At 51.0% G+C, this 27326-nt stretch overlaps 1 protein-coding gene and 1 non-coding gene across 2 annotated transcripts; both read left to right on the plus strand.

Annotated features, from left to right (window-relative positions):
• The first annotated feature begins 275 nt into the window (after positions 1 to 275).
• LOC126016994 (U6 spliceosomal RNA) lies at positions 276 to 382 on the plus strand. Its single transcript, XR_007498673.1, has one exon. It is a non-coding gene; the product is annotated as a U6 spliceosomal RNA (small nuclear RNA).
• A 1810-nt stretch (positions 383 to 2192) lies between these two features.
• On the plus strand, positions 2193 to 6299 carry LOC126016405 (uncharacterized). Its single transcript, XM_049778978.1, has 3 exons — positions 2193 to 2249; positions 4413 to 4739; positions 5879 to 6299. The coding sequence occupies exons 1-3, from the start codon at positions 2193 to 2195 to the stop codon at positions 6038 to 6040; spliced, it is 546 nt and encodes a 181-aa protein (XP_049634935.1). The 3' UTR covers positions 6041 to 6299.
• Positions 6300 to 27326: the final 21027 nt, after the last annotated feature.

The raw sequence follows: 27326 nt of genomic DNA on the forward strand, positions 1-27326 counted from the left end.
TACACAAATGTGAGTGTTAGAAGGGAATATTAGAATATAAGTTAGAGGGCCAGAGTGGTAGCACAGTGGTAGGGCATTTACCTTGCACAGTTGACCCAGGACAGACCCAAGTTTGATTCCTGGCATTCCATATGGTCCCCCGAGCCAGGAGCGATTTCTGAGCGCAGAGCCAAGAGTAACCCCTGAGCACCAGTGGGTGTAGCCCAAAAACAAACAAACAAACAAAAAGACAGAAAGTTAGAACGTTAGAATATAGGTTTAGAAATCAACTGCATGTGCTCACTTCGGCAGCACATATACTAAAATTGGAACGATACAGAGAAGATTAGCACGGCCCCTGCGCAAGGATGACACACAAATTCATGAAGCGTTCCATAAAAAAAAACTTAACTGCACATTGCTTCTATAACTCTGCCTTTGCTTAGACACTTGAACAAATACAACAAATACTTAGACAAATACAGCCACGACAGGCTCAAGTTTTAAGAAACAAAGACTAGGCCCAGAATAACAACCAGTTCCTGGAACCAGACCATATGGGTACATACCAGGAAATACAACAACAGTCAAATGGCCAGATGGCACTGCACCCTGAGTCTGGAAACGATTACAGAAACTGACTTCTGCACCCTGGGTCTGGAGATGCATGCTTTCTTTTCACTGGGCCTACAACCTATGACCCACCCTAACCCTAACCGTTTGTCTAATACAACTTATAGCCTATGACCAATCTTAGCTGTTTGTCTGAAGCAATATATACTATGAACTAGAGTTTTAAAAGTCATCCCCTAAATCCTTATAAAAAGGACTTGTGAGCCCACTAGGGGGTCATTTCTTCCTGCGAGAGGGGTGGCTCAAGCACATTGGTCTTTGAATAAATTCCCTTGCGTACTGCAGGACTGACTCACCTCCACGTTCTCTCTGGACAGATCTCGAATCTGGAGCTAACATGAGGTACAAAGGCCAGAACAATACTACAGAAGGGAGGGCACTTGCCTTGCATGTGACTGGTGTGGGTTCAATCCCCATCATTCCATATGGGTCCTCTGAACTCACCAGGAGTTACCCTTGAGGGTAGAGCGGAGTAACTTTTGAGCATCATCTAGGATGGTTCCCCCAAAGGTAATTAGAAATATGGGACTGTATGGGTAGTAAGTACAGTGGGGAGGGTATTTGCCTTGCTTGAGGCTGACTTGGGTTTAATCCCCAAGATACCATATATTCCCCTGAGCACTGCCAGGAGTAATTTCTGAGCATAGTGCCAGGAGTAACTATGTGGCCCAAAAATAAATGAACAAAAAATGTGAGAAAACAGAATGTGTGGCTGGGGAAGTGAGTTCAAGGATTACGCACATACACTGCATGCAAAGGCCAGGGGTCCATCCCCTAAATGGCTGCGTTTCCAAGCACCAAGCTAGAAGCAGCACCCACTACTAATGTGCCCCCCCCAATAAAACCTAAGCCCCAAAAGGTTGATTTTTCTCCTACTTAATGACAATAGTACAAATCAACTGTTCTAGCAGATTAACAAAGATGACAAAGAATTAAGACAATGGTGGTAGGAGGACTTGTAGAAAACTTTGCTCCTATCACCAGTCTGAAAGCAGGGCTTCAGTTATTTTACTCAAAATAACTAAAAATAGGGCTGGAGTAATTGTGCAGTGTTAGGGCGTTTGCCTTGCACGTGATTGACCCTGGACAAACCAGGCATGGTTCAATCACCCGGCGTCCCATATGGTCCCCCAAGCCAGGAACGATTTCTGAGCACACAGCCAAGAGTAACCCCTGAGCATCACCAGGTATGACTCCAAAACCAAACCCCCCAAAATATGGGACTAGATGGATTGTACAGCAGGCAGCATTTGTTTTACACTGGTCACACCCAGGTTTGATTTCCTGCATCTCAGAGGGTCTCCAGCATGATCCCTGAGTGTAGAGCCAGAAGTAAGCCCTAAGCACCTCCAGGTGTGGTCCAAAAGCAAAAACAAGAAATCAAAGCAGTCCGTCCTTCCTTCCTTCCTTCTTTCCTTCCTCTTCCTTCCTTGCTTCCTCTTCCTTCCTCCCTCTCTCCCTCCCTCCCTCCCTCCCTCCCTCCCTCCCTCCCTTCCTTCCTTCCTTCCTTCCTTCCTTCCTTCCTTCCTTCCTTCCTTCCTTCCTTTCACAGGTATCAAAAGCCATTATTAATAACAATGATGACGATCTGGGCTTTTGACACCAATTTTAACTACAGGAATCGTACAAAAATGGAAGTTGGCAACAATTATTTTTGGTACCTTTCTATAATGGGATGCCATGTGATCATGAAAAATGTCACAAAAGGACATATTTTTAACCTGTAAGTATGTTTGGATTATATTAAGCAATAAAAGTTATAGGGGCCAGAGTAATATAGCACAACGGGTAGGGCCTTTGCTTTACATGTGGCCAACCTGGGACTACCCAGCCAACTGGGTTTGATCCTTGGCATCCCATATGGTCCCCCGAGCCTGCCAGGAGCGATTTCTGAGTGTAGAGCCAGGAAATAACCCCTGAGCGCTGTTGGGTGTGTTCCAAAAACCAAAAAAAAAAAAAAAACAAAAAAAACCAAAAAAAAAAAACCTCCACCCCCACCACCAGAATGCTGTACTACATGCAAAAATCAGATTGAAAACAATCTGTACAGAATTAGGAAAATATTTGGAATCACGACAGTATCTGTGTCGTGGTAAAAATAACAATGCAAAATATGTGAACCATGTCTACATCCATATTTGTGTACTTACAAGTGTGAGACCTGGGTGGAAATATTCTTTATTATATTTTTAAATTGTTATTTATTATAGTCCTGGCTCTGTGTTCAGGAATCATGCCTGGCAGGGGCTCAAGGGAATTACATGCAGTGCTGGGGATTTCTCTCAGCCCCTGAACTGGAATCATAAAAGCCGTTGTCTGCAGTGGGCTATCATCTCACAAAGAACAGTATCATGCAATCTGCTGCAACGTGGGGACGTGAGATGTCAGAAGGAAAGGGTACAGAATGATCTCTCACAGGTGGACTTGGGAGCAACAAGGGGCGAAAGGCAACGTAATGAGGGACTAATCCATACAACTGAGTTGGGGGAGGTTGAGAGAGAAGGGGACTGGAGTCCTTGTGGCAGACAGGCGGGCACTGGTGATAGGGGTGGTGTTGGAATTGTGTGCACGAGAGACCTTTAATAACGATACGCCACAGAATTGCGATCAATTAAAAAATTCTGAAACATCAGTTGTATAAATTCATTCATTCATTTACTCCACAAACACTTGCTGAGCACTTACCATGGGCCAGAAGCATGACTCATATCTAGAGCGGAGAAGCAGGAAGCATCAAACAGGCCAAGCGCGGAGAGAGTGCCATGGGAAACCTGTAACAAGGCATGAGAGAGGCTGGCTGTGCTATGAGCGAGAGTGGCGGGTGACAGAGTATTAGAGAAGAGCTCACTGACAAGGTGAGCATTTCCAGATCGTACCTTCCTTGGGAAAAGCATTTTCCTGCGGGGAAGGTTTGCTTGGGTCCACTCGGATTGAGCAGTGCTCAGGACTCACTCCTGGAGGTGCTCTCGGGGGACCCTATGGGATGCTGAAGATGGAACCCACATTGGTCGTGAGCCAGGCAAGAGCCCTTACCCACTGCATGATCTCTCAGGCCCAGGTTTCCCGAGTTCTTAAGCCAGTGTTTTTCAACCTTTTTTTGTGCAAAGTCCTAGCGATGTTGGGGGACAAACCAGAGTCCACAGGGTGAAAAGCTTCCTTATCCCTTGTTTAATCTCCTTGGTCCATCATTTAAAAAATAACTGATTACTTAATATGTTCAAGTGATCAGCTGGTTTCAGTGTCTTATCAATTGGGAATGGGAATCAATTATATTTTTCTAGTCATCTTTTCAAGAAAATAAGACTTTTTAGAAAATAAAATCTTTTTCAATTATACCTGACGTGTCAATATTGATAGAATGATTCCAGTCATCACTCTACTTCTTCAGAAATGTTTAATAAACTTAAATTGGCTATGAAAAAAAAACAAAAAACAAAAAACCGAGGCACAGCATTATTAGAAAAATGTTAAAAAATGTTAACTCTTTGCCTATATTGACTATATATGAAGTGATTCAAAGAAACACAAATAAGTTATTTTATAATGACTTTATTATGAGAAGATCTAATGGTCTATTTGTGAGCTGAAGCTGCATGCTGGAAATGAAATCAAAAATTTTCCCACGGCACACCAGACAATATCTCAGGGCACACTAGTGTGATGCGGCACAGTGGTGGAAAAACGCCGGCTTAAGCCACCAGCAGACGTCATCTGAAGCTGGAAAGGGCCTGGCTGCTGGCAGAAATGGATGGATCAAGGCCATGCGGTCACACTGCGCCTTTAAGAGGAGAGGATGGTAGTTCGGGGAGGCCCCGCCCATCCCGAGAAAACCACGCCCACACCACTCCGGCCCCACCCAACCCACCATAAACGCCGCCGCGCCAAGCCCCGCCCACACCCCTAAGGCCCCGCCCGCGGAGAGACCCCCCCACCGGAAGTCCAACGCTGCCGGCGGGCGGCGGCTTCCGGCGGCGCATGCGCCCTTCCCCAAACATGGCGGCCGGGACCCGCGAGCTGACCGCGGCTCTCCTCCCGGCCCCGCCCCTCCCGGCCCCCGGTCCCCCGCGTGCGGCGCCGCCACCTCGTCGCCTTCACCCCCGGCCGCGGCGTCTGCAGAGCCACCTCAGGTGCTGGGGCGGGCCTCCCGGGGAGGGTTAGGGCCGCAGCGAGCGCGCGGGGCGTGGGGGCCCAGGAGGCGGGGAAGGAGGGCGGCGCGGCGGCGGGCGCCACTTCCGGCCTGGGGCGGAAGTGACGCAAAGGGGCGGGCCGGCGGGCCCGGGAGGGAGCGGGGGGGGAGGAGGAGGGTGGGCCGAGGGGTGGGGCCTGGCTGGCCTGGGGGACCCGGCCCGAGGCCCGGACTCGGACGGGGCCGAGCTGGGCGCGTGCCAGGCCGGGCGGGCTGAGCCAGGATCCAGGTAGCGATCGGACCGGGTAGGACCGAGACGCATGGGTGGACGGCGGGGCCAGTGCCTAGGGAGAGCCCCCGGCCCTGAGCACAAGAGCAGCTCTTGGAGAGGTGGGAGGAGCTGCGTTTGGGGCAAGGGAGGGGATTAGGCGGGTGCCACGCCCCGACAGGAAGAGGTTGCCTGTGTGTGTGTGTGTGTGTGTCTGTGTCTGTGTGTGCGTGCTTGCACACATCGGGGGCCACCTGCATGCGGATGGGGGAGCTGCCGCTGGGTTGAGCCCCTGAGACACTGCAGGGCTCGTTGCTGGCACAGTTCGGGCCTGCAACAACATTCCAGCAGAGCATTCAGGGGTGGCCCTGTGAAGTGAGGTCCCACTACAGAGTACGGGGCAGTTGCCCGTCTCTGGCACACTTTAGAAGCAAGGACGGGGAGCCCCGGGAACAAGAGAAACATGGCTATAGAAAGTGTCACCACCCCCCCAGGTCTGGACTAGAGCTGGCTTCACTAGGAGTGCATCGCCGGCAGATTCAAGCACGGTGCACACTTTAAAGAGATTAGCACAAGTAGAGCGGTGAGTGGTGAGTGGCCCGATGGAGACTTAGAGGTCAGGAGGAGGTGAGGTGACTTCTCCAAAGGGCCTTTGGCTGCTGCACTCAGGTATAAGAATCTTTGTCCCGAGCCCAGTGGTGTGTTCCCCTCTTGCCCAACCCTGCATGGAGATGGAGTGGCTCCTTTGACATATACCTGTGGAGTGTTGATGGGTTTTGGGCACAGCAGAGGAGTAGAAAGAGGGAGTTCCAGGAAAGACTTGCTCGCCTGTACGCACTAGGTTCCAAGCCTCACGTTTCAATCCTCTACAGGTTCAGAGATCAGCTGCCTGGGCCATGCCTCTTCTAAGGCCCGCTTCAGCTCACGAGCCCCCCACGAAGACAGATGGGCCTTTCTTCACGCTGCACGCCTTCTGCTCCCTGAGACAGAGATGGGATAGTTCCTGCGATCTGCCCCTTCAGAGACTGGCTTAGTGAGTCCTCTGGATGAAGCCATGTAACCACCCCTGGGAGGGGCGCTGAGGCCTGCAGTGGGGGGGAGGGGCCGGACTTTCCCCTTCCCCCCCAGACTCCTCCCCTTCAGAGTTCTCTGAGCCCTGGACCTTGGACCCGAGGAGAGAAGCTGCTTATTGTTTTGGTCTATCTGATGGTCAGATGTGGGAAGTGGAGTGCTGGCTGTTGTTTTTGTTTTTGTTTTTAATGATTTCCGGGGGAGCAGCTGAGAGCAGCACAGAAAGGTAAGAGAGTCATTTTTCATTTATTGTATTTGGTGCTTAGGGGCTTGTGGAGGTGACCAAGCAGGACTTGGGGTTCACTCCTGGTAATTTGGGTCCGGCAGGGCCCTCAGTCTGGTGATGCTGGGGTGGGGGTAGTCACCAGAGCTGATCCAGCAGTGTTCGGGGGAACTTTGTGGTGCTGAGCTGTAAGCCCTGGCCTCTGCATGGAAGGCATGTGCTCCGGCACATTGAGCTCTCTTCCTGGTCCCCAGAGGTAAGATCTTTCATTTCCCACTTGAATGCTCGCAGCGTCTTGCAGAAAAAGTTGCAGAGGGCCATCCGAAGTCGCTGCTAATCTAAAGTGCTCTGATGAGAACCATGACTTGGTTTTGGTTTTTGGGCCACACTTGGCAATGCTCAGGAGTTCCTCCTGGCAGTGCACTTAAAGGAATCACTCGGGGGATCATATGGGAATGCTAGAGATCGAATCCAGGTGGACTGTGTGCAAGGAAAGTGCTCTCCCCGCTGTACTATTGCTCTGACCCTAGAACTGTTACTCGAGGGGTACACTGGAAGCTTCACCCCACCTCTCCGTCCCAGGGTATATGGTCCTCAGCCTCTCCAGGCAGGTAAAATACTATGAGCAGTGGCACTGGCGAGGTTAAACTAAAGACATTGACGTAGGCCTCTGAAAGAAGGTTGATTGGATTTCTTAAATATAATCCTGATATAATAGGATTTTGAATCAGTACCAACAGGACCCGAGCATGGAAGTTAGCTTCTATGTTTAGGAAAGCTAACTAAGAGAATTACCTTGGGGGAAATAATAGAAAATCGTGTTTTTCTTTCTTTTTGGGTCCCACACTCAGGGCTTTCTCCTGGGTCTGAACTCTGAGCTCACTTCTGGCAGTGCCCTGGGAACCCTAGGGTATGGATGCCAGGGATTGAAAGTGGATCGGTCACATGCAAGAGAAGCACAATGATTTGCTCCAACCAAGATCAGTGATTTTTTTGTTTTTGTTTTTGTTTTGGATTTTGGGTCACACCCAGCAGCACTCAGGGGTTACTCCTTGCTCTGTGCTCAGAAATCGCTCCTGGAAGGCACGGGGGACCATATGGGATGCCTGGATTCGAACCACTGTTGGTCCTGGGTTGGCTGCTTGCAAGGCAAATGCCCTACCACTGTGCTATCTTTCGGGCCCCAGATCAGTGATTTTCAACCAGCAGTTAGGGACCAGTGCCAAGCCCCAGGCATTGCAAAGTTAAACAACCACTGATTTAGGCAACTTGCACTTCTTTCTTCCTTCCTCTGTAGGGAATCTGAAGCCATGAGGAAATGGCAGAGGCCAGGGCCACTGCCATGAGAGTCAGGATTTGAAGTCTCATTCTGCCATCCCAGGATCAGTCAGTTAAGCGCTATGTCTTCCATGAACCTCTGTCTAACCTGGGATGGTATCCTTTCCTCCATCTCTCGTTTTTGGTTCTAAGAGCAGAGGAAGGAGGACCAGTTTTAAGAGATTCCAGAACAGAATTGAACTGGCTGGGATATGTCTGATGATCGCATAGAGGAAAGTCTAGGGGTAGGAGTTGGACTCTCCTTGGATGCATATATTGGCCAGACTTTGTCCCTGATTCAGAGGCTGCTCTGTTTTTGTCTCCTGCCACTATTAAAGAGCTCCTGGGATGGCCTAGTGTGAAGTGCATTAATCCCAGGAATACAGAGATACTGCCATCATGATGTGGCCCTAGGCCAGGCCCCCAACCTCCCAAAGCAGAATGGCTGGGTCAGTGAACCTCAGAAAGAGGAATGGGGAGCGTGGGAGTTGAAAGGCAGGGCTAAGTGCAGTCACTAAGGCACCAAGGGAGTGCCATATCTTGGGATGGGCACTTAGCCATGTTTTCCTATGCAAATCCTATTCACTCCTGCTCTTTATTTTATTTCATTTTACTTATCTTTGGTTTGGGAGCCACACTGAGCGGTGCTTAAGGCTGACTCTTGGCTCTGTGCTCAGGGCTCCTACCTGGCAGGGGGTGCCGAGGATCAAACTCTCTCTTGCATGCAAGGTCAATGCCCTACATACTGTACTGTCTCTCCAGTTCTCTCTTGCTTTTTAAGACTGACATTTCCTAACCCCTTCTTTCCCTCCCTCCCTCCCTCCCTCCCTCCCCCTTCCTTCCTTCCTTCCTTCCTTCCTTCCTTCCTTCCTTCCTTCCTTCCTTCCTTCCTTCCTTCCTTCCTTTCAGGGCCTTGCCTTTCCCTTTTCTTCAGAGGTACCATCTTACTTCTCTCCTTGGAATTCAGTTGAAGAAGGCTGGAATCTTGACTTTTCTGGGGCCAGAGACATCAGACAGCAGGGGAGGCACTAACTTTGCTTGTGGCCGGTCTGGGTTCTATCCCCAGCACTCCATAGGGTCTCCTAAACCCCATGAGAGTAATTCCTGAGTGCAGGAATACTGAAGTAACTGCTGAGTACCCTCAGGTGTAACCAAGAAACAAAAACCAAACAGAAAAAAAGATACTTGCCTACATCTCACACTGACAGGGAATCAGATTATCTGCAAACTGAAAATCCTGCATTTAAGCCTTAATTTTCAATCTCCCCCATCCCTTTCCTTCCAGTACATGGCCTTGAACTTCCAGTGGTCTGAGTGGGGTCTCTGGGCTTCTCTCTTGTCCTATGTTTGTAGTAGCCCTTTGAGGCCAGGTTTGGACTTTTGTTACAGGGGACAATACCTGGCTTAGGTGGGCTCAGGAAATGGGATGAACCAGGTCAGCCACATGCAGGACAAGTGCTTTCCCCACTCTACTCTTTCTCTCTCTCTGGTCCTGGACTTCTTGAGAAGGTGGGATTTCGGGGAGGGGGGAGCATGTCATCTTCTCCAACCAGGGTATTGTGTCAATATTTGCTCTGAGCCCAGGATTTACAGTGCTCTCTCAGAATGGGAGAATGGGTGTGTTCCTGAAGCACCTTTGGAAGCTCGCCTTTTATCTTTCTTTTTTGTCTTTTGGGGGCCACACTCAGCAGAACTCAGGGGTTACTCCTGGCTCTGCACTCAGAAATTTCTACTGACATGGTCGAGGACCATATGGGATGCCGGGAATCAAACCTGGGTTGTCCACGTGCAAGGCAAATGACCTACTCCTGTGCTATTGCTTGGCCCCTGAAGTTCTTTTTAATTTAATTCAATTTAATTTTTGTTTTTACTTTTTTTTTTTTTTTTTGGTTTTTGGGCCACACCCGGTGACGCTCAGGGGTTACTCTCGACTATGCGCTCAGGAGTCGCTCCTGGCTTGGGGGACCATTGGGACGCCAGGGGATCGAACCTCGGTCCGTCCTAGGCTAGCGCAGGCAAGGCAGACACCTTACCTCTAGCGCCACCGTGCCGGCTCCAATTTAATTTTTATTTTGGGCTACACCTGGTAGTGCTCAAAGCTTACTCCTGGCTCTACACTCAGGAATCACTCTGCTATTGCTCAGGGAACCACCTGGAGTGCCAGGGATTGAATCCATACCCAGGTTGGCTGCATGCAAATCAACATCTTACCTACTGGACTATCTAGCCCTTCCCTCTGTTTCCTTTGTTTTGTTTTGCTTTTTGGGACATACCTGGCAGCACTCAGGACTTATTCTTGCCTCTGCAGAAATTATTGTTGGCAAGTCAAGGGACCACATGAAATGCCGGGGATCAAACCTAGGCTAGCCTCTTGCAAGACAAACCCCTTCCTGCTCTGCCAATCACTCCAGGTCTCATTTTTTTGGCTTTGGGCTACACCCGGTGATGCTCAGGGGTTACTCCTGGCTTTGTGCTCAGAAATCGCTCCTGACTAGGTAGACCATATGGGACACTGGGATCAAACCCAGGTCAATTCTGGATCAGCCGCATGCACTATCACTCCAGCCCCTCCAGTCCTCTTTTTTTTTTTTTTTTTTTTTAAATATATTTTGGCTTTTGCTCCACACCTGACTGTGCTCAGGAATCCCTTCTGGTAGTCTCAAAGGAATCATATGGGTGCATGAACTCTTAAGCTCTGGGAACTTCTCAACAATGATGCCGTTGACTGTTTCTCTTCTTCATAGGGTTTTTCTCCTGGCTCTCTGGGACCCCATGATTCTTAGGTTGTTTCTTTTGATTTATCCCAAATGTCTGTTGTCCTCTGTTCATTTTTTTGAGGATTTTTTCCATCTTCTGTTTGTTTACTTTAAGACTCTTTTCCATCTCCTCGTTTTTGCAAGTTTTTTGCAGCTCATCTTCGAGTTCTCTGACTGTCCCCAGCATCTGTTAATCTTCTGTAAGGCCTTCCAGTGAGTTTTTAATTTTGCTTACCAAGTTTTCACTCTGTCATTTCTGTTTGAAGTTTTCTCATTTCTACTCTCGTTATCTTCATGAATTTTACTGGCTATTCGTGCCCCGATTTCTTTGAGTTCCTTGAATATCCTCCACATTTCCTTTTTAAACTTCTTATCAGAGAGGCTATCCAGATGGCTGATCCTGTTTGGGTTTTCAGAACCACCATCTATCTATCTTGGCGGGGTTTTGAGTTACTTTGCCATTGTGGTCTTTGGAGCGAGGTGCTGTTTGTTTGTTATATGTTGTGGTGGACTCATTGACTATAAAAAAGAAAGGTGGAGCTGTGGAATGAAGAAGAGCAGCTGTGCCCTTCTGGGGCACATTGGCCTGGGGTGAAAATGGCTCAGAGGACCGGCTCCCGCTCTGTCTGCTGCTATTTCTTGGGACTGTGTGGCTAAAAAACCCTTCCCCTTGTCCCTTGTCATGGTGCTTCTCTTTCCCTCCGCATCACCGACCTGGGGCAAAAATGGCTCTTCTGAGTAAAAGTGGATCCCGCTGTTGGTCCGTCTACCTGACTTCGTTTCTTGGGCATGGGGGAACCATATGGGATGCTGGGTATTGGACCTGCTTTGGCCACATGCAAGGCAAGTTCCCTCCCCCTGGACTATTATACCAGCCCCCTTTGGATCTGGTAGTGTATGAAGCCCCTGAATGGCTGGGGGCTGTGTGGGAGGTTTCCAGTGATGGGGTGACCGAGCTGTGTCCCTCTTTCCCTCTCGGGATGGGAGGAAGAAGGACAGAGCTTGTTTTTCTGGTGAGACCAGGAGGGAAACTTGAGGGGGGCTGCGAGCCGGAAGGAGCTTGTCCACCAGTGCTGTGACGGATGTGGCGTTGCCCACCCTGTGTTGTGAGTGCCCCTTTCTGTCCTGCCCTGGGACTCGACAAAACCTCCGGGGAGGTGCTCTGGCAGACTGTCTCTCGGATCACCTTGCTTCCTTCCAGGGAGCCTGCATTACTCTTTTCTTCTGTCATTTCCACTCCTGAAAGGGGTTCAGAGTCATGCCTGATGCACAGGATTGTCCTCTCAAGCCGGCCAGCAGGTTACCCCCAAGAGTACCCAGTGCTGAGGTTCACATTCACTGGATATCAGGCCACTGCACCAGAACCAGTGAGAAACTTAACCCCCTGGCTCTGTGTGTGTGTGTGTGTTTGTGTGTGTCTGTGTCTGTGTTGGTGTGTGTGTTATCACCGAATTTATACCCTTCTATTTGCCAAAAGAAATTGCGGCCGCTAACCCAAAGTTCAATTTTAAAGTTCAGTGCCTTTTTTTTTTAATCTTATGTTTTTATATCTTTATTTAAACACCTTGATTACAAACATTATTGTAGTTGGGTTTCAGTCATATAAAGAACACGCACCTTTACCAATACATCACCAATGCCCCAAGTCTCCCTCCTCCCCCCCCCAGCCCCCCCCCCCTGTCTTTTTTTATTTAATTTGTTTTGCTTTGGCGCCACACCACCACACCTTTGATGCTTAGGACTCACTGTTGGCTTTGCTCTCAGGAATTACTCCTGGCCCAGCTCACCAGATTGGCTGCATACAAGGCAAAAGCCCCGCCCCCTACTAGCCCTCCAGCCTTCTGTTCTCAATTTTTTGGTGCTGGTTTGTTTTTGTTTCTGGGCCACACTGCTCAGGGATCGCTCCTGGGGGACCTATGGAATGCCAAGGATCCAACCCAAGCCAGCCACATACAGGGCAAGTTCCCTGCTGCTCTCTTATCCCTCCCTTCATCTGTATCTTTGCTTTGCTTTTTGTGCTCTCGGAGTCTAGGCTGGGGAGATGAGGGGAGAGCGTTGCCATTACATCTTCAGATGGTTTTGAGCCAGGATCTGGCTTATATGTTTAGAGCCTGAATACTTTCCAAATTACAAAAAAATTCCAGGGTATCTTGTAGGGAGGACAGTTTTCTGGAATAACGTTCACTTTCTCTTCTCTCTGTGCAGTTTTCGTAGGAAGGATAGAGCTTTCCCCCTCCTTTTCTCTTATCCTCTCTGCAGATCTTCTTGTCCCCTTCCACTGTCACCAGATCTGGTTCTCAATCCAGCTGCAGTCGCATGCACAGGCCTCCTGCCCTTCTTCCGAGCCAGAGTCCTGACACTGGTTTGCAAGTTTGACACTGTTCACCCTGGCCTCTTGCCTCTGATAACCGAGGTTAGCCCTCGCTTCCTTTCAAGAATTTATTTAAGGGGCCAGAGAGATCATACAACGGATAGGGTGCTTGTCTTACACGCAGCAGTGTTCAATCCCCAGGACCCCCCCCCCCCCCGTGGTCCTCTAAGCCCTGCTAGGAGTGATTCCTGAGTGTGGAGCCAGGAGTTACCCCTCAACATCACTTTGGCCCCAAAACCAAAACCAAAAGAAACAAACTAACAAGAGAATTCTATCTATTCCAGTTCTTCTTCCAGGACCTTGATGTATTTCTTTTTGGTTTGGAGAGGCTACACCCAGCGTGGCTTTAGGGATGACTCCTGATTCTGTGCTCAGGGGTCACGCCTGGGAGAGCTTGGGGGGGGGGCCCTGTGGGATGCCAGGGATTGAATTGAACTTGGCTGTGTGCAAGGCAAGCACCCTCCCCACTGTACAGTTTCTCCAGCTCCGTAGCCAGGGGCTTTATCCTCGGGACAGCTGTACTCTGATGTTCCTGCGAGGCTTGGAAATCCAGCATAGGATTGCACTGGTGGGATGTGACTTCAGGTTTTGTTCCTCACAGAACTCCACAGATGGTCAAGTCTTGTTAGAGGTGAAAATGTACAGCTTAACCAAGTGACTGTCTCTCCCTCTTTCTCTCTCTGTTTCCTCTCTCTCCCTCTCTTCACTCCCCGTGCCACTGTACTTTCTCTCCAGCTTGACAAAGCAATGTTTCCCAGCAGTTGACACTTTTAGAAAGAGGTATTTGCGGGGCCGGCGAGGTGGCGCTAGAGGCAAGGTGTCTGCCTTGTAAGCGCTAGCCAAGGAAAGGACCACGGTTCGATCCCCCGGTGTCCCATATGGTCCGTCCAAGCCAGGGGCAATTTCTGAGCATGTAGCCAGAAGTAACCCCTGAGCATCAAACGGGTGTGACCCAAAAAACCAAAAAAAAAAAAAAAAAAAAAAGAAAGAGGTATTTGCCTGCACATGGCCTGTGACCTTGCAGCCCTCCTAGCTCTGCTGGGTTATGGAGCGGCTTAGAGAGAGCAGAGGTGCAGAAACACTGCCCACGGGCTGGCTCTTACATGGACTCTCAGCTCTTGCCACAGCTGTGCAGTCTGGGTAGCTTGAAAGTTGGGGTCCGCAGGTGCACACACATTCATGCCTGCTCATGCCTCGCTGCTGTGTGAGATGTCACTCTGCTCCTTCGCCATCCTTCAGGTCTGACTTCCCACAGCTGCCACCATTTCTCACGCTGCCTTACTTTTCTCAAAGAAGGAACAGAGACTTTTCTCAAAGAAGGAACGCTCAAGGGGCGCAAAGGCTGGGCACGACCGCTGCCTCTGCGTGCGGGATTGCCAGGGCCGAAGAGCGGGCCCTGCGCTTTACTAGGTCTTGTGATCTTCTGCCCAGACTCGTTGCCCCGAGCTGAAGGGGCCCTCTGAGAGCCCAGGGAGGGGGCCGGCTGGCTCGTGGAGAGCTCAGTGCCACCTTGTTTCTCGCGCCTCGCCTGCTGCCCAAGGATCCAACCCAAGCCAGCCACATACAGGGCAAGTTCCCTGCTGCTCTCTTATCCCTCCCTTCATCTGTATCTTTGCTTTGCTTTTTGTGCTCTCGGAGTCTAGGCTGGGGAGATGAGGGGAGAGCCTACCTAGCTGGTGTCGGGTTTTTGTGGACCACCGCCTCACTCCAGATCCACGTCGGGACGAGTCAGGGAGGGCTGACACAGGGGCCTCACGGGCCAGCCCGGTTTGTCCTGGTCGTGTGGTCGCATTTGCCCCCTCCATCCTCCCGGGGAAAAGCAAATGCGAGAAAGGAAGAACTCTGAAGGGCAGCGGGAGTTGCCCGCGTTCCTAGCGGCTGTTTCCTCTCGCGCCACCTTCCCCCTTCGCCTCACTGCAAGCCCCTCGCTCCGCCGCCCCAGACCAGCACGGCCCGGGAGGCTCGGCAGAGGAGCCGGGCCCCGTTGCGGCTGCCCTGCTGCTAGACGGGCCAGGGCTCCCCCGCGACTGCCCGGGCTCGGGGTCCCGGCCCCGTCCCGGGAGCCGCCACTTTCGGGGTGCACGATGGCAGGCTGCGAGTGGCGGGAGGGAGGGGTGCGCGCGAGGCCCGAGGCGCTCGGCCGGGACCCGGGACTGCCGCCTCCGGAAGGGAGAGGAGGCCGGAGGAGGCCGGAGGAGGCGGGAGGAGGCGGCGGCCGTCCCGTCGCGCAGGCCACGCCCCGGTCACGCCCTCCAGACAGACCACGCCCCGCCACCAGGCCCCGCCCACCGCCACGCCCCCCGCTCCCCGGGCCAGGCCGGGCCACGTTGCCCGCTCGCTCGCCCGGCGTCGGGGTCGGAGTTTGGGGGCGCGGTGAGTCGATCGGGGCGCGGGGCCCGGCGGGGCTGGTTCCGGGCGGGAGCCGGAGGGCGGCCCGAGGAGCGGGCGCGGGGCCAGGCCGGGCACTGCCCCGGGCCACGCCCGCCCTGGTCGGGCCGGGGCAGCCGGGAGGGAAAGAGCCTGGAAGGAGCCGGGGCCCGGGGGCCGTCTTCCCTCCGCCCGCCCGCCCGTCGCGGATCCTCGGCTTCACTTCACTTTCCTCCCGCCCGCCTACCTGTTGGCTCCGCTCTTGCTCACTCGGGCGCTCTGCGTTCGGGGCCGGGGCGCACTCCCCGCCCGCCCGCCCTGCCCCGCGCTCGCCTTGCAGCGGCCCAGCTAGCTGCGTCTGCGCTCGGTCCTCGACTCACCCAAGGAGCCGTCTCCCCTTCCCCGCCCGGGCCCCCCTCCCCACCCCCGGGCTCTTCCTGCTCCATTGCGGCCAGGCCCCGAGGTGCGGTCCTTGGCACTCTGCTCCCAGCACACCGGGCAGTGGCCCCGGTCAAGCCGGTGCCTGGACTTGTCAGGGCACCTGCTGAATCGCAGGCGGCCGGCCGGGCATTCAACTTTTCTCCTGCTCCGCGCTCACCCGTCCCAGTCCTCTCGGCCTTTCCCGGACGAACAGCCCACAGCCCTCCCCTTCCAGGCCCTCTGGCCCGAGCCCTTCAATTATTCAGCCGTCCTCTCCCTCTTCTTCCCTTCTGCTGCTCCCTCTCCTGCTGAGATGACGGAGTCTGGGACCGGACACGGGAGCCGAACACCGGCCTAGTAATGAACGGGAAAAGAATTCACTTAGCTCTCCAGTGTCCCTGGGACGGTGTGTTCTGGATCTTTGTGGACCCAGCTTTGGAATGAGCTAGAAAGGGGAAAACACCCCGACTTTCCATCATCTAAAAAGCCTCAAGAACCGGAGGGAGAGAATGGGACAGTAAATACAGCGCGCGCCTTGCCTGTGTCGGATCCAGGTTCTACCCCTGGCACCAGTTTGGTCTCCAAGCCCGCCAGGACTCATTCCTGGCATAAGTCGCCCGAGCACTGGGTGTGACCCCAAAACAATTCCCATCCAAAGGGAGGCCTCTGAGTTGGAGCTGGGAATGTTCGCATATTACTAAGACCTAGTCACCTCCCGGTGTGCAAAAGGTCTTTGCACTCTGTGGCCTGGACCAGCTGGGTCCTTTCCCAGAAACAATTGAGAAAACAGATGCAAACCAGTTTGGACATACTGCAGGCATGTGTCATTTAGAAAACAAACAGCTGGGACTTGAGGCAGGTTTATGGTCTTCTTTACTTTTTGTTTGTTTTGGGTTTTTGGGTCACACCAGCAGTGTCAGGGATTACTGCTGGCTCTGCTCTCAGGAGCCAGTCCTCGAAGGCTCCGGGTGGACGTTAAACTCAAGTTGGCGGCATATGAGACAAAAACACTCCTCTCCCCACTGCACTATCGGTCCAGGCCCCCAACTTTTACTACTTTTTTGTAAAATAGGGAAGATGGTACTTGGGGGTGAGGTGCTGCCTTGCTTGAACACCGCCTGCCCCACCACCCCCCTGCACATCCGGGAATCCTGGGCTGGGTGTGCCCCAGAAACTAAAAATAAACTAGGGCCAGAATGCTAGTCTAGCGGTTAAGGCGCTGGGCTTGCTTGAAGTCAGTGCTGTGAATCCAGCCGGCCTGGTCCTCTTCCCCCAAGCAGCGGGGATTGTGCTTCTCTGCTCCGCTCGTCGGTGTGATGATGAGTGTAGACTCCTGAACTGAGTCGGGCTGACAAGTCCTTAGGTTGGATCGTGAATAGCGTCATCTGGTTTGCTGCCCGCTTCCTTCGGACTTCCACCTTTGCAGCCCATTCGGCACAGGCCAGAGAAATCCCTCGGCCACAGGGAAGTCACACGCTGGGGTCCCCAAGCAACAGTACATACAGAAGGGAGGATGCTTGCCCGCACCGAGTAAGGTGTCCCAAGTCTGCCAGGAAAGCTCTCTGACACAGCTGAGTAGGACTCCCAAGGTAAAAAGGTCACATGGAAGGATCGAAACCGGCACTCCTGAGGAATCTGGACCCCAAGTTTCCTCTGTGTGTGTGTGGGGGGGGGGGGTGTTTGAGCCGCAGGCAATGGTGCTTAAGAGTGTTACTCCTGGCTCTGCAGGGCTCAGGGGACCTTGTGAGATGCCAGGGTTCAAACCAAACCAAAGTCAGCCTGTCTTGTGATCACTCCTCCCCGCGGCCCACAACTGAGACCAGTAGGAACTGAAAGGCCGTGGACGGTTACTGTTGCTTTGAGCGACTCTGTCTCTCTTCACTGTAGATATGGCAAGTCAGGAAATCGTTCTGGGTGCAGGCGAGGTCTCTGGAAAGGAAACTTATTTTCTGAGCACAGGGCAGGAAAACATCTGCCAGTGCGGGGAGGTTTGGTTTTCTTTGGGGTCAGGGATCATTCCTGGATCGAACCTGGGCCACTCTTGGTGAGGCCAGGATTCTCCCCGCTGTGCCATCGCTCTGGCCCCTGCCAGTGCTTGCTGAGGCCCCTCACAGTCTCCTTTATTGCAACATCAACAAATCACTCCCAGGTCTAGTGGGTTACAGTTGCAGACATGCTTTATTTCAATCATCAGGATTTTCTTGGTTTTTGTTTGGGCCACATCTGGCAATGCAATGCTCAGGAATGACTCCTGGCAGGACTCCGGGGACACTGCCTCAACTGTGTGCAAGGCAGGAGTCCAGCCTGCTGAGTTGTCACTCTGGCCCTTCTGTGTAAAGATTCTTGCTTTTGGTCTCTTGCAAAGTTGCAAGGAGATCAAGCTGGGGCAGGAATCTTGGTGCTTTTTCTGGTGCCTGGTGCCTCATGCTGGTGTCTGCTGGGGCCTGAGCTGGGCTTGTGAGCTGTCAGCATGGCCTGGGCCGGCTCTGCCCTGATTGCTGGCTGCCTCACATTGCAGGCATCTGACACCAGTTTCTCAGGAAGCAGCAACTTTATTACCTTGCCGGAACTAATTTTACAAATCACAGGCCACATTCTCAGGCATAACAGATCCAAGAAGTGATGCACGAGTGTCTCAGTGATGCCTTGCCTGTGTGAAGATTCTGGGTTTGCTCTCTGAGCACCAAGCATGTGGCCCCAAACAAAAATGGAAAAGCTTTTCTTGTTTGTATGTTTTAGGGACACATTTCGCAGTGCTTAGGGTTTTCTCCTGAGGGTCTGCACTTAGGAATGCTCCTGGCGATGCTTAGGGGGCCATCTTGGATGCTGGGGATTGAACCCAGGTTGGCTATGTGCAAGGCAAGGGCCTTCCCTGCTGGACTGTTTGTTACTCCCAACACCAAAAAGAAAATTCCCAAGGCAGCATAGATCAACCTCTTCCCCCGGTTTGGTTTATTTATTTATTTATTTATTTATTTATTTATTTATTTTTGGTTTTTCGGGCCACACCCGTTTGATGCTCAGAGGTTACTCCTGGATAAGCGCTCAGAAATTGCCCCTGGCTTGGGGGAACTATATGGGACGCCAGGGGGATCAAACCGCTGTCCTTCCATGGCTAGCGCTTGCAAGGCAGACACCTTACCTCTAGCGCCACCTCACCAGCCTGTTTTGTTTGTTTTTTGCTTTTTGGGCCACACCTGCTGACGCTAAGGTGTCACTCTTGACTCTGCACTCAGAAATCGCTCCTGGCTTGGGGGACCATATGGGACGCCGGGGGATCGGGGGATCAAACCGCAGTTCATCCTAGGTTAGCTGCGTGCCAGGCACCACCACTCCCGCCCCTTTCCTCCTGTTTGGAAAGCAAGCCCTTCCCTCTTGCTTGACCTTTCTTGCTGATTGTGTGAATAATGCAAACAGTCCTCTGTGGAGCCTTTTGGACTTAATTTGGTGCAAATCCTGGTGAGAGGCTCAGAGGTCCAAGGGAGTAAGGTGAGGCGTGGAGAGAGACAGGCAGGTGTGGACAGGCTTGTGGCAGGAAGGCAGGCCTGGTGCCGTTCCGCCCCAGCCATACGTGAAAAGGGGTTTGGGGGGAGATTTTGGGGAGGGGCTGGCTAAGCCAAGACTTGAATGACCAAGGCTGGAGTCTGGCGGGCTGGGAAAGGGGCTTGGAGCTGACTGGCCTGCAGGTGCTTATATATTGTTTTTGTATTCTGGGTCACACTCGGTAGTGCTCAGGGTCACTCCTGGCTCTACGCTCAGAAATCACTCTCGGTGTGTTGTGGGATGCCGGGATTCGAACCACCGTCCTTCTGATGCAAGGCAAACATGTTACGTCTCCAGCCCCTGGCCTGCAGCTTCTAATTAAAAAGTTGATTCTGTGGTCAGTGAGCACGTCTGGGGGTCCAGGCGGTTTACGTACAGTTGGGATCTGTGTCCTGTAGGAAGGTGACATCAAGGAATAGGCATCATGGAGGATAACTGAGAAGCTACACCAATAGTTTATTTATTTTGTTATTGTTTTTTTTTTTGGGTTTGGGCTTTTGGGCCACGCCCAGCAGCACTCAGGGGTTACTCCTGGCTCTGTTCAGAATCACTCCTGGCAAGCTGGGTGGGGGGGGGCGGTGGGCATATGGGTGGCGGGGATTGATCCTGGATCCTTCTCCGGTCGGTTCCGATAGTGGAATTTTAGACAGTGGTCTAGCACCAGTCCTGCCTCCAGTGTGTCCCCAAGTTCCCTCCCACCACAACTCCTCCCCCCAGCCTGCCATCTTGATGGGCACTTTATCAAACCTGGTGTAGCTTGGCTCTGGTGTTGTCAGTGTTGATGAGTCTGTGCTTCCGTCTAGAGCTGTACCACATGACTGATGGCCCCAAGGCCCTTGACCCTACGCCCCATCCCTTCCCTTCCTCATCTCTCATCTTCCCTCTCCAGGGAAGCAGAAACAAAACAAATCAAAAGTCCTCTCAAAAAATGGGGAGAGGAAATGAATAGGCACTTCTCGGAGGAAGATTCATGTATGGCCACTGGGCTTGTGAAAATTATTTGTCTTAATTGTTTTTCTGTCCACACCCGGAGTGGTCAGGGTTGACTTATGGTTCTGCGCTCAGGCAGTGCTGAGACCAAATGAGGTGTCGAGGATAGAACCTGGGTCTGTCGTTTGCGAGGCAAGTGCCCTTTCCTTTGTACTTTTACTCCAGTCCCCAAATCTCTCTCTTCGTAAGGAAAAAAGATACCAGGTTGGAAGGCTTAAAGGCCTGAAGTCAGTTAGGGCCAGAGCTATAGGACAGCGGGGAGGGCGTTTGCCAATCCAGGTTCGATTCCTAGAATCCTGTATGGCCCCTGAGCACAGAGCCCCGACGAAGCCTTGCGCACAGCCAGGTGTGGTCCCCCAGAAACCAAACAAACAATACGGGCATGTCAAAATGCCAGTGAACATGAGACTTGCCTTTTTTTCCATTTCAGTATTCTGAAACTTTGGGACCAAATGTGTTTCTGAATTGGGAGTTTTTTTACCCTGGGGCATCGACTCTATAGTGGAAGGTTGGGATGGCACATTGTAATCTGGTGTATATTTCTGTAGCCAGATCCATGAACAGACGTGCCAAGTGTGATAAATAAGCCTATAAATAGGTTTGCATCAGGTCAGATTCCACCAATATAGTTTTCCTGTGAAACCAATAGAGGAAGGATTTGCAGCTTCCATCCGAAAGTCAGTTTTGTGGGTCACAGACAAATGTTTTCCCACATCACTGGGATCTTAGCCTCACACTGGCAGTTTGGGCAAGAAGGGGTGCTATGCTGAGGCTTTAGCGGTCCTTTGATTCAGAGGCCGTATGGTGGTATTGGGACCGAGAGCTGTTACCCAGAGCTGAGCAGATGTAGAAGCCACACCCTCAAGTCAGAGGGTCTGGCAAGGACCCTGGGGCTGGTTCTGGGCTTTCGGGCCCAGAATGAAGCAGACCATGGGAGTGAAGCGCCTGCTGTTGGCTGTTATCACATGCCACTCTGATATCTATGACATCATCCCCCCTAGCAGTACCCCATGAACATTTATGTCATGGTTTCCATCCTCGAGGTGAGAAAACGGCATCTGGAGATGTGAAATGCTGGAGGTGCTGCCTCAGGAGGTGGCAGGGGGCCGGCTGGGCTGCCCCAATTCCTGTGCGAGGCCTGGCCTAGTGGTAGGTCTTGGGGCCATTGCTCAGCAGGATCCCCTACCTGGATGAGCCTGTGACAGGCCTGACGCAGCGGCTCTCCAGGGGCAGGAGATGCTCCGAGACCAGAGCAGTATTTTCCTGCTGGGCTGAGGCTGTGGCTTTCTGTTTCATTTCCTGTTCATGCACTCCAGATGGCAAGATGTGCTTGGCTTCAAAGCGGGTTGGTCTGGCAGAGGTCTTTTAGACTTGGGTTGTGGGTGTGGGCCAGCTGAACCTAAAACCTGCCCTTCAGCAATATCCTCCCCAAATCTTTCTGGAATCGGGAGGATAGGTGTAGGACCTAGAATTTGCCTGCCTTCCTTTTGGAGAACCTGCTGGTAAGTCAGAGGCAGGCCCACTCCTCTAGCCCAGACCAGCACTTCAGGTAAAGGACTTTCTTTACTCCTGGTCATTCATTCCTCCCTCCCTCCCTCTCTGCCTGCACCCTCCCTTCCTTTCTTCTATTTTGGGTCATGCCCAATGGTGTTCAGGGTTTTACTCCTGAGTCTGTGCTAGTGGCCTCAGGGGTATGAAGTGCCAGAGAACAAACCTAGGTCAGTTTTGTGCAGGGCTAGTTCTCTGTGTGCTGTATTATCACTCTGGTCTTTTCTCGTTCCCAATCTTTTTTGCCTAAAGATTTTTCTCTGTCCCACCTCTCCTGCCAGTCTAGAGTCAGGAGTCTTGGGGGACTGCGGGGGTGGGGGACTGTAACCCTTCCTGGTCCTGAGAAACTTCTAGAATATTAGCTCTAATATGAGGGGGTGTGAGGAAGACACTGGAAGACTGAACAGCTCAGATAGGACTAGACAGATAGTATAGCAGGTATGGTACTTACTTTGCACGTGGGTTACTACCCAGGTTCAATCCCTGGCATCTCATAGGGCCCCTGCTTCACCAGGAATGATCCGTGAGCACAGAGCCAGGAGTAACCTCTGCGCACTGGGACATGTGGCAGAGATTTTTCTTTCTTTTCTTTTCTTTTCTTTTCTTTTCTTTTCTTTTTTTCTGTACCAGGCAGTATTCAGGGATTATTCCTGTCTCTTCCTTTGGGGTGCCTGGAATTGAACCCAAGTCAGCTGCATATGAGGCAAAACACCCTGTCTCTCTGGCCCAAAGAAAAGGTATTTGATAGCAGTGAGACAGAAACTAGTAGAGGTTTCTGAGAAGACTGGACTGGGGCCGTGAAATTGGTGCAGGGATGGTTTCTATAAGGAAGACCCTCTGTAAGGTGAGGGGTGCTGGTGGGGCCTGGGTGTTGCCCCAGGAAGGAAAAGTCCAGTGTTATTCAGTAACCTTTGAGATTATCTTCAGGGCCTGGATCTACCCATTTGAGATCCAGATAGACCCGCTAGAACTCAGATTGGGACTCAGATGAGAGGGATTGTCTTCAAGGTGGAGCATCTGGCCGGACCAGGCACATAACCCTGAAACACTCAGGGACAAAGTGATAAGATCAGAGACAAACCAGCTTGGCTTGGTTGGTTAGGTGGTTGACGGATCATAAGAATTGAAGGGCTGGGGGCCTGGAGAGATAGCACAGCGGTGTTTGCCTTGCAAGCAGCCGATCCAGGACCAAAGGAGGTTGGTTTGAATCTTGGTGTCCCATATGGTCCCCCGTGCCTGCCAGGAGCTATTTCTGAGCAGAGAGCCAGGAGTAACCCCTGAGCACCGCCGGGTGTGGCCCCAAAACAAACAAACAAACAAAAAAAGAATTGAAGGGCTGGGATGATAGTACTATGGGGAAGACTCTTACCTTGCATATGGCCTGAATTCAATTCCTGGCACCCCATAGGGTCCCCCGAGCAAAGCCAGGGGTAACCTGTCTCAGGTAACCCTTGAGCTTTGCTGAGTGTGACCCCAAAACAAAACAAACCAATAACAACAACAACAACAAAAACTTCAGGCCATGATATAGATAGATTCTTTTTTTTGGCCACATGCAGAGGCCAGGAATCACTCTTGGCAGTGTTGAGGGATCACATGGGATGCTGGAGATTGAATCCTGGTCATTTGCGTGCTGTACTATCTTTCTGGCCTGATCTGTGGGTTCTTTCCAGTAATAGCATCTTTCTCATTACAGGTCTGCTTGTTTCTCGCTGAACTGGCAGATTGCAGACACTTGGTCCTTATGGAGTGACTTGAGTTTAATTCCTGGTCACCCTTCCAGAAATCGCCACGACGGCTCAAAATGCCTGGACCCAGTTTGTCAAGGCTGAGAGTTTTGGGTCTATAGATCGAAAACAGTATGTGTGCTCTTGGACACTTAAATTTTTATTTTTATTTATAAAATAAAGTATATATAAAATATATAAATAAATGCTTAAATAAAGTGTATATATACATATATATACACACACATATACAAAACTGGAGCAATAGCACAATTGGGAGGGCACTTGCTGGCCTTCTATCTATGTGAATGAGCCAGGTTCGATCCCTGGTATCCCCTAATGTTCCCTGAGTCCCACCAGGAGTGCTCTCTGAGCACTGCCAGGGGAAAGCCCTGAGCTTTCTGTTGGATGGGACCTAAAACAAACAAACACAAGTTTTAATACTTTTTTTTAAGTTAAATCACCATTAGATAACATAGAGAGTTGTTGGTGATTTTCAGTCATGCAGTGTTCCAACACCCCCTCATTGAATGTTTCCCATCGCCACAAACATTATGTTATGTCTAGCACATCTGGCGATGGGCCTCACCAGGCTCCCATGCTTCTTCATTCAGTGGTAATCATGTGCTTTTAGGGTGCCCACAGCAGGGTCACTGGTGCTTCCACACAACCTTGCCAGGGGTACTTTCCTGGCTCTGGTGGCTTCTGTTGCAATGTTGGCATAGTCCTGGTTGGGCAGCAGAGACCACATGCTCTGTAGTGATGCCAACAGTCCCCATGTCAGAGCTGCCAGGTATGTGGGGAGCCCCCAGTACAAACTCATGTCTTCAGCATTGCCAGGCCGCCACTTTAGTTTGTTTTGTTTCTTTGGGACACGCCCAGCAATGATCTGGTTGCTCCTGGCTCTGCACTCAGGAATCACTCCTGGTGGTGCTCAGGGGACCATATGGGGTATCGGGTCAAACCCAGGTCAGCTGTGTGCAAGTCAAGTGCCCTACCCACTGTACTGTCTCTCTGGCCCCTTGGGATTTGGTTTGGTTTGGGATTTTGCTTTGGGGCCCAGAGCGATGCTAAGGGCATATTCCTAACTCTGCTCAGGGACCACTCCTGGGGTCTCAGGGACCATATGGGATGCTGGGGGTCAAGCACCGGTGGCCAAGTGCAAGTGGCTTTACCCTTTTTATTATCATCCTGGGCTCCTGCCAAACATGCACTTTGGAGGGGGGAGGTTGGTTTTGAGTCACACCCGTCGGTGCTCAGGGATTACTCTCGGCTCTGCACTCAGAAGTCGTTCCTGGCAGACTCGGGACCATCTGGGATGACGGGGATCGAACCTGGGTCTGTCCGGGGTCATCCACGTGCAAGGCAAATACTGTGTTGCTGTGTTACCACTCCAGCCCCTGAACATTATTTTTGTTTAGGTTGGGGTGTGCACATCTGTAAGCTCAGCTCAGAGCTTCCTACTCCTGGCCCTGTGCTCAGGAACCACTCCTGGCAGGGCTCCAGGGACCATATGGGATGCTGGGAATCAAACCTGGGTTGACTGTGCAAGGCAAGAGTCCTACTTGCTGTGCTATTGCTTGGCGCCACCTCAACATCTTTTCATAAGCTTTAAGGACCGTGTAGCTTTTCATTCTTTGTGTGTGTGTGTGTGTGTGTGTGTGTGTGTGTGTGTGTGTGTGTGTGTGTGTGTGAGAGAGAGAGAGAGAGAGAGAGAGAGAGAGAGAGAGAGAGAGAGAGAGAGAGAGAGAGAGAGAGAGAGAGAGAGAGAGAGAGCTGTGGTGTTAGACTCAGGCTTTGTCTTTCTCCTGTCTTTCAGCTGTGAGGGTATGGACTTGTTTGTTGCTGACATTCCCTCCTAGTCTGTCATTTGTCGTTTGACTCAGCTTCTTGTGTTTTCAGCTGTGAAATGTTCTATTTATATTGCATGTGGATTTGAATTGTACTTTCGAGCCTTTCTAAATAAGCCCAAGTTACAGAGGAACTGACACATGTTTTCTTTGAGTTTTTAAGCTACATTTCCAGTTTAATTTTTAGAGATTTTGTTTCTTTTGCCATACCCAGTGGTTCTTGGGGGCCATGTCATGCCAGGGATCGAAGTTGGGGCTCATACATGTTAAGCATACATGCGTCAGCTCTTGGAGCCACCTCTGGATCCAGCTGCTTGATTTGTTTTCTGTTAGAGCCACAACCAGCAGTGTTCAGGGGTCACTCCTGGCTCTGCTTCTGCTCAGGGATCATTTCTTGAGGAGATCAGAGGATGATATAGAGAGCCAGGGATTGAACCCAGGTCAGTTGGGTGCAAGGCAAGACCTACCCACAGTCCTCTCTGCCCAGCCCCTTCATTTTTCTTTCTTTTTCTGGTTGTTGTTGTTGTTATTGTTGAGGGATTATTCCTTTTTCACACTGTAAGAATTTTAATACGGGATGCCCAGGATTGAACCCCAGTTAGTTGTGTCAAGGAATGGGTCCTCCCACTATACTATTACTCTGTCCCCTTCATTTAAAAAAATGTTTTTTTTTCAGTTTTTGGGTCACACGGTGGCACTCGGGTTACCCTTGGCTCTGTGCTCAGAAATCGCCCCTGGTAGGCTTGGGGGACCATATGGGATGCCGGGAATCGAACCAGGGTGCGTCCTGGGTTGGCCGCATGCAAGGCAAATGCCCTATGGGCTGTGCTCTCTCTGGCCCCGCCCCTTCATTTTTAATATAGTTTTTGGTTCCACTTAGAGTTATATGTATCTTATGTATGGGAGGGATCCTAGTTAATTTTTCCCCAAATAGATATGTTCACACTTTTCTTTGCCCCCATTAATTCTAAATATCTCCTGGTATATATCAAGTTTCTGTAAATAGTGAGTGTTTCTGAGCACAAGTTCTCTTCCATTAGATGGTCTGTTTGCATTCCAATGCCAGAGTTTTAATTATAGGTATTTCACACTGTTTATATTTTTTAATATCTATAGGGCTACTAGCATTTCTTTCTAATTCCTGCCTCCCCTTTCTAACACTTTCTAAATTTCTTTGATATTATGCCATTTTTTTAAATGAGAAGAGTTGTTTCAGTTTTTCTAGCTCCTCAAAAGAGCATTTTCATTGATATTTTTGATGGTGCTGGGAGGTTGCAGCTAAGAATGAGAGCTGTGAAAGCCTTTTAGTTGTTTGTGGCCAAAGAAATAGTGTAGCAAGTGGGTAGGGCATCTGCCTTGAGTGCAGTGGGCCTGGGTTTGATTCCTGATCCCTTGAGCCCACCGGGAGTGATCCCTGAGCACAGAGCCAGGAGTAAGCCCGAAGTACCACCGGATGTGCTGCTTCAAACAAACAAGAAAACTTTTGGTTGTTCTTTCAGGAATTCCTTTTGTTCAGGAAGATTGTGAATATTTCTTGTTACTTTTATTCCCAAGTGATTTATAATGGTCATGGCTATTCTAAATAGTTTCCCTCTAATTATTTACAGTGACTAGAGCCTGTTGAGTTTTACATGTGTCAACGCCCTTTTCAATTCTGCCTCATTTTTTTAGAGGTGATTTCATTATAAAAATTTGTATTGATTGAGTCTATGGTGTACAGTTAATGGTTTCTCTCTCTCTCTCTCTCTCTCTCTCTCTCTCTCTCTCTCTCTCTCTCTCTCTTTTTTTGGTTTTTGGGTCACACCCGGCGGCACTCGGGTTACTTCTGGCTGTGCTCAGAAGTCTCTCCTAGGGGGCTGGAGAGATAGCATGAAAGTAAGGCATTTACCTTGCATGCAGGTCGGTGTTTCGAATCCCGGCATCCCATATGGTCCCTGAGCCTGCCAGGAGCGATTTCTGAGCATAGAGCTAGGAGGAACCCCTGAGTGCTGCTGGGTGTGACCCAAAAACTAAAAAAAAAAAAAAAAAAAAGTCTCTCCTAGCAGGCGGGGGTGGGGGAACGCATATGGGATGCGGGGATTCGAACCACCGTCCTTCCTGGATCGGCTGCTTGCAAGGCAAACGCCATTCCACTGTG

This window comes from Suncus etruscus, chromosome 8, assembly GCF_024139225.1.
Source record: "Suncus etruscus isolate mSunEtr1 chromosome 8, mSunEtr1.pri.cur, whole genome shotgun sequence".
NCBI classification, from domain to species: Eukaryota; Metazoa; Chordata; class Mammalia; order Eulipotyphla; family Soricidae; genus Suncus; species Suncus etruscus.

What these genes read in the sequence shown, in the direction of transcription:
- LOC126016405 (XM_049778978.1), top strand. Translation starts at nt 2,193, where the DNA reads ATGACGATCTGGGCTTTTGACACCAATTTTAACTACAGGAATCGTACA. An exon ending in GGAATCGTACAAAAATGGAA is followed by an intron (nt 2,250 to 4,412) that starts GTTGGCAACAAT and finishes AGAGGATGGTAG; the next exon opens with TTCGGGGAGGCCCCGCCCAT. An exon ending in CGTCTGCAGAGCCACCTCAG is followed by an intron (nt 4,740 to 5,878) that starts GTGCTGGGGCGG and finishes AATCCTCTACAG; the next exon opens with GTTCAGAGATCAGCTGCCTG.